This window comes from Pituophis catenifer, unplaced genomic scaffold (assembly GCF_029215685.1).
Source record: "Pituophis catenifer annectens isolate HBS135680 unplaced genomic scaffold, rPitCat1.0.hap2 SCAF_2, whole genome shotgun sequence".
NCBI classification, from domain to species: domain Eukaryota; kingdom Metazoa; phylum Chordata; class Lepidosauria; order Squamata; family Colubridae; genus Pituophis; species Pituophis catenifer.
In genome coordinates, this window is record NW_027256882.1 from 165,915,105 (window position 1) to 165,927,276 (window position 12,172).

A 12,172-nucleotide genomic window follows, 5' to 3' on the forward strand; every position below is an offset into this window, starting at 1 on the left:
AAACTGCAGAGATTCTTAGGTGCTACCATAATAATTCTTAGGTCCTTGGTTGAGACTTGAATTATTAAGTCTTAACTGACTTTAACTGCAAATTACCCACAGATAATAATAATAGCTTTCCAATTTAGGAATCTTTTGCATCTCAAAAGATCAGTGGATTGAAATGATCTTAATCCTTTTAGATACAGAGACTGTCTGACACTCAACTGTTATAATACTAATAGACACATAAGGATTGGAAGGATTGTTTTTGTATGCAGTTTCTGTTAATGATAGAACTCTCATCTGCAAATGGAGTTTTGCAGGAGTATAAGCTCTTGATCAGTTTTCTATAGGAATAGTGAAACTTGGATAAGTAAACAAGCAATTAAAAAGCATGAATCCAGCCAAATTGCTGTCATCTTTATAAATCAAGCCAGCTTGAAACAAGATCTGCTAGTGAAGGGGGCAAGCAAGACAAGACTTAATGTCTACAGTTTCATTTCAAATTAACCCTGGTTCATCTGGCCAAAATCATAACGTTCTTGTCTTAACTGATCCCGCCCCCTCCCCAGCTTGGATATTTTCCCCCCCTGAAAGTTCAGAAATGTGATAAGTAAAAATAATTGACATAATTTCAATTCAGAAAGCTGTGAAGGGCCGAGGAAAATCTTTTATTCTTTCACTGAAACATAGAGTTCATCCTTCTACCCTGCTAGGTTAGCAGTATACAACAGCACAGCTGGGCACTTCATACAGACAACTTTTGGTTCAATAATTTATTTTTAGCCATACAAGAGTAAACCAGAAATACACATTGTATACAATTACAAAACACTGAAAGAGGTTAGAAGGAAGACAACCCCACAGCATAAATGTATCTCCATGGCACAGCCTTTAGTATGCTGGGAGCTGAAATGACATCAGTCCCAACATACCAGTAATGGGGCAGAAGGGGAAAACATTAAAAACCATAAAGAAGCCCCCATGTTTCAGGTCCAGAGCAGCCAATTGAGTAGCACTGAACCCCGAACCACAGCTAGAGTTTCCAGGTAGGTAATACTGACCCTCAATGTTGCTGAACTGTAATTCCCAGCATTCCTCATAAATGCTCATAGAGGGCTGGAGTTATTGGGAATTATAGTTCAGAGACAGCTGGAGTGTGACAGCTTCCCTGTGATGCTAGGACAGCTACTACAGAAAGCAAGATCTCTTAAACAAGCCAACAATAGATGAATAATGATCATTTAATTTATCCAGTTATCTTATCTGTCTGCATTCCTCATTGCACTAGAGGAAATATCATTTAATTTACCCAGCTCCTTGTCTGCATTCCTCGCTTTGCTAAATGAAGTATCTCCAAGAATTCCCATTCTGGTGAATGAAAAGGGATATTGTTTTTAATGCTACTAATTTATAGCAGTTTCCTCCTTCACTTAAGAGGCATTTTGATCAACCGATAAGACAGGCCATTTTCCCAAAATACATTGGTTTGCCAATTTGGTATATATATAGAAGAAACATATAGAGTCATTATGCACAGGCAGACAGGATGCTGCTTCTCATAGCATCCTGAAGCTGGGCGTGATACCCTCCCTACCCCATAACACTAAACAAAATAAATGAGGCTTGGTTTGATTCCCGCTTCAATACGGAGGTGTTTATGATTGGATAGGGAGCCAGGGTTCTCTATCTGTTGCTGAACTCTCAACAGTCCCTACTCTTATTGGTCATGGTATTGATGCTGTTGCCAGTTCACCAACATCTGAAGCTTGCTTTAATTTTAATGTTAAAGCTTTACAACCTAAATGGTGAGAACTTTCATTCTTAGCATTTCTCAGCAGCTTTCAAATTTAATATTATATGGTGGTAAATCACAGGTAGTCTAGATATACCTTATAGGCTCTTTTATGGGTTACGTCCACCCAATCTGGGTTGTGTGCCCTGTATAAATTACCCCAAAAATTAAAGTTACCCCCAAAATTAGTGTTGTGTCCTTCTCTCAATCTCCCTCTGACAAGGGAGATTCAAAAAAGCTCTGCAGTATATGTAGAACAGGATTTCAGACAATAGTGCTATTACTCAGGAATTTACTCCAAATTTATTTAGCAGGTACAAAGAACCTCCCAAACCCTGCTTCAACTCTTATTCTCAACTAGAAAATGGAAGGAAAAAGGATGCATGAGAGCAATGAGTCTAAAATAATTTTTCTCATTAATAGCAACCTGTGGGGCACAAAGTTCAAAGAACCTGTAATTCTACATGGAAAAAGGCTTAAGGGGTACTGGATTCAGTGTTGGGCTCTTTTCTTTAGCAGGAGAGATTTCCATTATTGACAACGGGAGTAGAATAAGAGCAAAACTATTCACAAGGATGGGGCACAGTGCAGTCTTCCATTAAAGGTTGTGTATACAGGGATGGTAGAAAAGGTATACAACTGGCGCATGGCTTTGAAACAGGCAGTACTGTGGGATATCATAGGATACAATATTTGATTGTGTAAATGGGGAAGATTCCCTTCAACCCCCTTCTTCCAAGGCACAACTAACTTCATATTGCATATTATTCTATTTCAACATTATCCTGCTCTAAATGACGTAACACTGGTACTATTTAACGGAAAGGAAGAAGTCAGTGTTTAGATAAAAACCAGCCACTCCTTTTCCTCCTGCATGGAAGGAGAAGCAGGTCCCCGAAGCATTCGTAACCAGTTTCTTTGGTACTCTCGATCATTTCTCACCTCAGCAGAAGATCAGAGTTAAGGCACTTGGTTCAGCAGCTGTCCCTCAGTTGCAAGAGTGGGACTCATCTGAAGTCAGCCCAATTCCCCTGCTGACCCCAAAATAGCAGGATGAAAACTATCCTACTTACGGAGAATCAGGGAGCAGGTTGAGTGACAAAGACAAAGGTGCTGAAAAGGTTTTGATTTGGGTCAACAAGACATACTGAGAAACTGCTAAGCAAATATATTGGTGACAAAGTCCAGAAAGCGCTTGGCATATTGTTCTGGATGCACTGTAGAGATCTCTGCACCAGCCTGTAGGGGAAGATAAAGTGTCAATAACTACCACAAATCAGCCCCCTCAATTCTTGATCACTATAGTGAAAGCAGTATGGCATGGGCTGTGAATATTGAAAACACTGGGGATATAGCACCTGAGTCCTAACTTCCACAGAGCCAATCAGGAGTAGTGGTTAAGGTGCTGGTCTACAATCTTGGAGGTCATGCGTTGTAACCCTTTCTTGGGCATGAAAAGCAGCTGGGTAACTTTGGGCTGGACACTTTCTCTCAGCCCAATCTACGTCATAGAGTTCTTATTGTGGGGAAAATAGGAGGAAGGAGCATTAGGTATGAACACTGCCTTGAGTTGTACAAAATAAAGGTCAGATATATATCTAAAGCTAAAATGTACTGATCAGATGCTATTAACATGCGTATTCTCCACTGCAAATATTTCTGACCCAGTGGAACATCCGTCTTGCTTCTTCTCTTGAATACATTATATCTGCTCCTTGCCATCTTCCCCTCAAGGAAATGTTCTTGTACTTAAAAAACATAAAAGCCATTGCCCCAATGGTACAATAAAAATAACTCTTCTATGAATTGCCCACAGCGAATAGCATTTTTAAAAAAAATCTATTGGGGATGGTGCAGGTCTTCCTGCCACTGACATAGTTTCTCCACCTTACTTCCTTGCTTCTAGTCTGTAGCTACAAAACTCATCTCGGTTGTACTCTTCAGGACACAACTACTCTTTGATTTAAGAAGCTAAATAAAAAGTATCAAGAGATATCTCAGATAACTAACCTAAAACAACAAATCCTCAATTTCAGCCTGTCCCCACTTCATGGGATAGTCATCATGCACTGCCAATGGCTATGCTGGTTGGGATCTCTGTTGCTCTCTCATACTTAGAAGAGATTCTAAATTCCTCCTGCTCCCAAGCATAGAGGAATAGCTCCTATCTATAGGAAAGGTCATAATTATGCCTTCTATTTCACAGAAGTGATGATACAGTATAACCATCTTGAGAGGGACAGCCTTTGGCCATTCAGTTACTCAGAAGGAGAAAGTAATGCTGAAGCAGGAAAAGAGTAAGTATTTGGGACAGAAATAATGGTCATGGAAGGGAAGATCGAGGCTGGGTGCTGGCCAGCTAATCAAAATCATGGCTCCCTTCTTAGCATTATTTGATCATCATAACAGACAGGGTGGCAAGTCAAACTCACCCCATGCTTGACTGTCTTAGCTGCATGGGCAGCCTTCTTCTTGGCATCATATTGCGTGAGGATGTCTATGAGGCCCATGCAGTAAACCTCTTTTTGGGGACTATCTGGAAAAGTAAGAGAAAACAGTGAGGTGTGTGTGTGTGTGTGTGTGTGTGTATATATATATATATATATATATATATATATATATATATATATATATATATCCATATTTTACTTGTATCCCCCCCCCCCCCCCATATTTTACTTGTATCCCCCCTTCCATACAAATATCCATCGGCAAAATAAAAAGATGAACAACAATGACAAAAAAAAAAAAAAAACAACTCCACAGAAAATACATAAGCAAAAAGAGCGGTCATACAGGGTTGAGGCAGGAAGAAGAGATTCCTTTCCTGAATCAAAATATAGCAAACCAATCCTAAGTAATTCATTTGAGCAATCACATTCTTTAGGTTCACAGGCTGGTCTAAGACCTTAATCAAGTTTATGTATTCTTCTTTATCTTCGCTTCTGTGTAATCTGCATTGCAAATTCAAGCCCATAGCAATATGCAAAAATTCTGGTTATTAAACTTACCTTCTTTCTCAAAAGCTGATATCCAGATCTGATAAACATGGACTCAGCACTACTCTCTCCCTTCCATAAATAAAAAGGTTACAAAAATTGGTGCACTGAAGAAAGACCATCCTGGTACAAATAATTAAATACAGGTGGTTCTTGACTTATGACTACAGTTGAGCCCAAAATTTATGTTGTTAAGCAAGGTAGTTGTTAAGTGAGTTCTGCCCTATTTTACAACTTTTCTTGTCACAGTTGTTATGTGAATCACTACAGTTGTTAAGTTAGTAACTCGGTTGTTAAGTGAATCTGGCTTCCCTATGAACTCTGCTTGTCAGGTCACAAAAGTTGATCAGAAGACCCTGGGGACACTACAACCATCATAAATATGAGCCGCTTGTCAAGTGGCTGAATTTTGATCATGTGACCACAAGGAGGCTGCAACAGTCTTGTGAAAAACAGTCATAAGTTACTTTTTTCAGTGAATGGTTGTTAGGCACTGAGAAAATTGAGAGGACCTGATGTTGCAGCTGGAATACCACAAGGCACACATACATCTTTGCTATCATAGCTAACAGAATCCTTTTATGAGTTTGATGGAGCCTTTCCCAAACTATTACAGTCTGGAAACTCTGGAGTATAACTCCTCAAAATGCCCATTCAGCAACACCTTTGACTGACCAGCTGAAAATTACAGGAGCTGTAGTATAACTTATCTGGAGGGTGCCAGCTTGAGAAAGAGTAGTGTAGTATTTTAGAATAACAAAGGGAACTCCTTCACAAAACCCTGCTTAAACTAGACTGGGATTTCAGTTTTAATCAGATGTTACTCAGGTATCTTTTCTGTACACCTTTCAAGATTGTAAGCTAGGAGGAGACTACATCGCTCCATATCAATTTATTGTATGTATTGATTATATTAGGTATTTAAGTAAGGCTTAACTTTTTTTAGTCCCAAACTTTGGAATTCTTGCTAGTTAATCATCCTAGGCAAGATGGATGATTTGACTAAATATAAGACTGTTTCTGATATTCCTGAGCTGACTGTAATCACCTATGACAGAGAAAAATAAAGTAAAAAAACTGACTTCTGTACTCCAGAGTGTTCTCTGGAACTGACTAAAGGCAAAAATTTCTTGGTAAACTAAGAGTTGCAAATGATAGTAAATATCATGATACAGATTCTGGTGTACAAAATGCTGCAATAAACAAATTAAAAGGCCCGAAGGCATTTTTCTATTCATTTAAACACTCATTTAATAAGATTTTCATTTTATCCCAACTTACTTTCAGCACTCTTAGTGGCATAGACATCAATATAAGGGTCAAAGTCACCAGGCTCCAGTGGTTTGTGGGAGTTCAGATAACTGCCAATGCCTTCAGGATATGCTCCATATGAGCCCACAGGTGCCCCTGGTTCACCCTCTCCATCTTCCTCTTCCTCTTTTATGTCTTCCTCCTCTTCTTGTTCAGCTCGCTGTACATCATGGATACCCAACAGAAGGCTGTAGTCCATAATCTTTAGCTGCACTAGGAACTGAAGAAACAAACACAATAGGGAAATGGTAGGGAGATGTACATATTTGTCTCATTATACATTCCAAATATGAAAATACGAAAATCCCACAATACAAACTCATGAAATAATTTATTCCATATATTTTAAAATTGCGAAGATTTTTATCACTTCATGCTCTTTTGCATTTGCACAAGCTTCTATCTGTGTCCTTTCCATTATATTTTACTTGAAGACTGTCACAATGTTTAAGATCCCATGATCCCTTAATGGGGAGAACAGAGAGGTCATTTCAATAAACTCTTGACTGCTGGTCTTTTGTAGTATCACAACAGTTCCCTCAGTGACTAAAGCAGTTTCCCTCACCAAAACATATATAGCCAACCTAGCAGGAAATACTGCTTTGACATATAGCAAGCTGCAGTTTCAGAAGGAAACATACTTAATTCAATAAGGTACTGTTCACCCTGGAGGGGACTGTATTCTAAAGAAGTAGATATGTAGCCTATGGGGAATTGTACAGCTGAATGTCCTCACTGAGACAACCTTTTATTAGCTTAGACTGTGGTACCGTCTCTGGTTTTTCTTCTTTATCTTAACAGCCTTGCAATAGTTATTCATTCTCCCATAATTTTCTATTCAAGGACTAAAGCCATTATCAGAAACACTTTCCTAGACTCTTCAGGACAAAAGGCAAAAGGACAGAAAAGATATACATTTTTTAATAAACAAGTCCCCTGTTTAAATGCAACAACTGATTTTAGTGAGAACTTATAGATTTTTATAACATAATTGTTATTACTGTTGTTCTTAATATGTATATACAAGCACTGATGGTAGATTCAAAACAACACATATATTATACTTTGATAATTCTTGCTTGATTGCATGCCCCTTCTGGATCTATGTGATCAAAAAAGAGTGATTAAAATACCACAGAGAACTTCCCAGGTTCAAAAAGGTATCTATAGCCTTCAGCTGTATAATCAGTGTGTACTTTCCAACAAGCCCACATTAAAACCACGCTTCTACTGTTGGGAGGCATTAGTCACAACAGTCATTCTATTACTGTTTTAGAGATACGTTGTAGCTAGTTTAGCTCAAAAGAAGCCTGAAATAGCATGGTTTCAACATAGCTTCAAAATAAACATAAACTTTAAAGGTAGGCTTTCTCCAAACGAAGGCCATCCAAATAAAGCTGGTTACTCACGCTGGCTGGAAGTAACAAGATTTCATTCATTCTGAAAATGTGTTTTGGGTGCTCCATGAAAACCACCATTCAATTGCTCATTTACCAAATGTTTATAGGGGGAAGGCAATGTATGGTCACAAATGCCCAATTTGCAAATTTGGTGATCCTGTTCTCTGTTCACTATCAACCTGTGGTTTATTTTTTTTCCTAGGCAGGTGAGCAAATTTACAAATAGGTACTTGTGCTACACAAACATCCCATATTTATTCTTTAACAATACCGGAGGAATCTATGAGGAACCCAAGATTATTTGGGGAAATTAATAATATGTTCAGCATTGGTTGTTTGCACCACATTAGTTTCCTTTAAAAAATGCTTAGACTTAAAATGGATTTTTTTTAAAAAATAGAATGATCTGCAAGGAAGATATCCATGGGCACACTAACATCAAGGACATCACACAAAATTAAGAATCTAAGATGGATCTGGGCAATAATAATATATCTGGGCAGATGGTATTATTGGCTTGCCTGAGACTTCCCTGCAAACTTTGTAGGCAACTAGGCACCTGAATTTTATCCAAACCCAGCTTGCTATTTCAGATTAGACCTAAGATCTTAACTCTCAAGTGTTGTGAAAACCCATTCCTCAATCAAAGATAACTCAAATTAGTTTCCTATTCTGGATTGTGATGATCCTCAGCAACACTAGGCCATAATATGGATGGGTGCATTCTACCTTTGCACATCTAACACTCTTATAATTTGTATTCCAAGATTTATGACTCAACATGTCTGGCACTGTAATTCATGTAACGAATTGCACTTAAAACATAGCCTGTTTTGCGAACAGAAAGCAGTTCAAGAATATATCATGGTTATTTTCCTTGCTCTGGCCTTATTACATTTTGAACTAACCTGGTAACAAAACCAGTTTGCTTAGACCCAAAAACTCCAAAATCAGCAGGAGGTAAACTGATTATTAACCTGGTATCTTCACTGATAAATACACCTTAAAGCACTATGGTGTGTCATGTTAAAAGTTAAACACTCAAGTTATGATGCAGGTATAGATTCATCTAGCAGCTGTGACATCAAAATCAGAATGTACCCTGCATTTACCCTGAATTCAAACAAGCATAAAAGCAGTTTTTCTTGCCTTTAAATGGAGTCCAGGTTTAATCCGAAGATGGCATGTGCTGGGGAAGGGAGGGGGAGGACTCCCCTTTGGCAACCTGTCCCCATGATTAATTGCTTTGGCTGTTCAAACCAGTGGGCCTACTTTCCAAATGGAATGCATCCAGCTTTAATTCTCAGACTTGAGCCCTTTTCTATAACTGGAATGATTATTTTTTTTTAAACAAGCCTTTTCTTTCCCATCCTGTGGAATCAGAAGAAAAAACAAACAAACAAGCCCAACCCCTCTCCAGAGTATTGGCACAATGGCAGTTACAAAGGTCATGCAAAGGCAACACAATTGCAATGAAAAGAAGTTAAAGAACTATCTGAAACTCAGAAATTGGATACATATTAGGTCAGCCTGGCTTCAGGAACCAGAAGCTGTTTTTTGGTGAACATTTGCTTCCATCGCTCAAAAGACATAAAACAGTCTTCTAAGACTGTGGCCCCCAACCTTTTGGGCACCAGGGACCAGTTCCGTGGAGAGATGTTTTTCCGTGGACCGGAGGGGAGGTGTTTTTGTGTGCTGCCTACATTCCACAGATGGGGCTTCGCTTGTTTGCGCGGCCCAGTTTCTGGCATGCTGTGGACTGGTGCCAGTCCACAGACCAGGGGTTGGACCCCTGTTCTAAGAGAAACGAAAGCACAGAAGATTCCTCCACAAGCAAATATTAGACATTTATTGAGTGTTTTCACTTGGTCAAAGCATCATATGACCAGATCTAAGACTAAGACTAAAAGGTCTAGAATAATCTCAGGAAAGGTATCACTTCAAAACCTGGAATTTTTTAAAGTAGAAACTTCTCAGATCACAGTTCATGTTTTTAACCAGGATATTAAGCAGTCAGAGTGAAAAAGAATCATAGAGTGGGAAGGGCGTTTAAACCCATTGAATCCAAACTTGTGCAAAGTGCAGGAATTTAAATTAGAGCAACGCCAACAAAGAGAGCCATGGTGTGGTCCAGTGGTTAAGGTTCCAGGCTAGAAAGCAAGAGATTGTGAGCTCAAGTCCTGCCTTAGCCATGAAAGCCAGCTTGGGAGACCTTGGGCCAGTCACACTCTCTCTCAGCCCAACTCACCTTACACGGTTTTTTTCGTGGGGAAAACAGGAGAAGGAAGGTATGTTGGATATTTATTTATTATTTATTAGTCGCATTTCTATGCCGCCCAACTCCCTAGGGACTCTGCGTGGCTTACAGCAAAAACAAACAAACAAACAAACAAAAAAACAATGCGAACAATATCCCGTAATTTTTTTTAAAAGAACATTAAAAACCCATACACTCCATTCCATGGCTGGGTCTCGCAAGATTACCGTAGCGAGATCAACGGCCCCAGGCCTGCTGGAAAAGCCAGGTCTTCACCGCTTTCCGGAAGGCCAATAGGGTGGGAGCGGTCTGGACCTCAGGAAGTAATTGGTTCCAGAGAGCCGGGGCAGCCACAGAGAGGGCCCTCCCCCGCGGGCCCGCCAACAGACATTGTTTAGCTGACGGGACCCAGAGGAGACCAACTCTGTGGGATCTTACCGGTCGATGGGAGCTATGCGATAGAAGGCGGTCTCGAAGATAGCCTGGCCCTGAGCCATGTAGGGCTTTAAAGGTAATAACCAACACCTTGAATTGCGTCCGGAGACCGATAGGGAGCCAGTGCAGCTCACAGAGAATTGGTGTAATGTATCTAGATGCACCCACAATAGCTAGCGCGGCTGCATTCTGGACCAACTGTAGTCTCCGAACACTTTTCAAGGATAGCCCCATGTAGAGCGTGTTGCAATAATCCAACCGTGAGGTGACAAGGGCATGAGTGACTGTGAGGAGAGCCTCCCGATCCAAGTAGGTTCGCAATTGGTGCACCAGGCGAACCTGTGCAAAGGTCCCCCTAGCCAGAGCTGTCAGATGATGTTGGCTGCCTTGAGTTATTTTTAATAATAATAAAGGTGGGAGATGGATGGATGGATGGATGGATGGATAGACAGACACAAACAGATGCTGTCTCGTCTCTATTTGAGCAAGTCCAATAAAATGGGGGCTCAACCCCTCCTGGGTTATTCTCATCTACTATGGAACTGTATCTTAAACTTTATTGTTGTTGGCCAGTGAAATCCATCACTTTGTGTCCTGCACTCTTGAACAATGGAGATCAATCTTGGCCTCCTCCTGCGTGATATCCATTCAGGTATTTGAAGATTACTGTCATATCTCCCCCTCAATTTTTTCAATCTATCTTCATGGGACTTAAGTTCCCTCCCTTCTTTAGGTCATTAAACTCATTTAGATCAATCAGCCTAACTATCTCATAGAACCTTAAGCATATGGTATAGCCTTTTCTTCCTGCAGGATAAAAACCTAATTAATGAACAGAACAGAGATTTTACTCCATTCCGCCTCTTCTTTCTTTACAGTCATGGGGGTGGGGGGGGGAGCTTATCACTAAAAGCATATTTTCAACTCTCCCAAGAATTCCATGTTACATTACATCAGTCATTTTTATAACAAGGCTGCCAGATTAAAAGCAAGTGTGGAGTTGTGTTTAAGAGTACGGAACTAGGGCCAGAAAAGACCCAGGTTCAAATCCCCATGTAGCCATAAAGCTCACTAGGGTTTGTGAACCAGTCACTAATATCTCACAGAAGCATTTGAGTGGGTAGCAAAGAAGGGAGAGAAAAGTTCCAAATGTATTACTGAGGGCTTCTGGGAGTGAAAGCCAAGCTATTAAACAAACAAGACATCATACAATAAAATTGCTCCTAATATTATATGGTAGAGGGGATACCAAGAGATCGTTACGTGCAGCTTTCTCAATCGGGTTTTCTCTTGGTGTGCTATGATTAGAACACCCACAGGATCCAGCTAATGGCCATGCCAACTGAGTTTTCTGAGTGCTGCAGTCTTAATCTATCTGGAGCTGAAACCATCAAGTTCAGGAGATTGATGAGTATTGGTGGTTAAAGGACAATGTAGTGGTTAGGGTGCTGGTTTGGAAACCAGGAGATGGTGAATTCTAGTCCCATTTGAGCCGTGAAAGCCAACCAGGTGACTTTGGGCTAGTCAGTCTCTCTCAGCCCAATCCACCTCACTGGGTGGTTGTTGTGGGGAAAATAAGAGGATGAAGGAGTTTTATGTATGCTTGCCACCTTGAGTTATTTATAAAGTAATAAAGGCGGAATAAAAAATATAATTAATAAATAAATTTAAAGCACATCTCTTCTGAAACTACCTATCCAGAAAGCAGTGAAAAATCCTAAATCTAACCTCACTATTTGTGAAGAACCGGTCAGTAAGCATTACATAATACAGAAACAAGACCTATCCTTGTTTGGCCAACTCCTATCAAGCGCAGGGGAATCAGGCAGTCCAGGCAGTTCAAATGAATATGTAGGAAGTTAGCACCCATCCCTCTTCTAGGAAAATGAGATTTTTTGGAAATATTAAAAAGGCAGAATATTTCCCCTAAAAGGGAGGCAGAACCTCAGCCCCCCCCCCCCTTTGTCAATGGGCCATTAAGGCCTGGGCCAGT

General features: G+C 40.1%; 1 protein-coding gene across 2 annotated transcripts in view; it reads right to left on the reverse strand.

Annotated features, from left to right (window-relative positions):
* Positions 1-632: 632 nt before the first annotated feature.
* Positions 633-12,172, reverse strand: part of PIP4K2C (phosphatidylinositol-5-phosphate 4-kinase type 2 gamma) — a 35,800-nt gene continuing 24,260 nt past the window's right edge. For both annotated transcript variants that reach the window (XM_070937981.1, XM_070937982.1), the window contains exons 8-10: positions 6,058-6,307; positions 4,210-4,313; positions 633-3,016 (exon numbers count right to left, since the gene is read on the reverse strand). In XM_070937981.1, the coding sequence (XP_070794082.1) occupies positions 2,936-3,016; positions 4,210-4,313; positions 6,058-6,307 (435 nt within the window). In that variant the 3' untranslated portion in view covers positions 633-2,935. The remainder of the gene's footprint in view (positions 3,017-4,209; positions 4,314-6,057; positions 6,308-12,172) is intronic.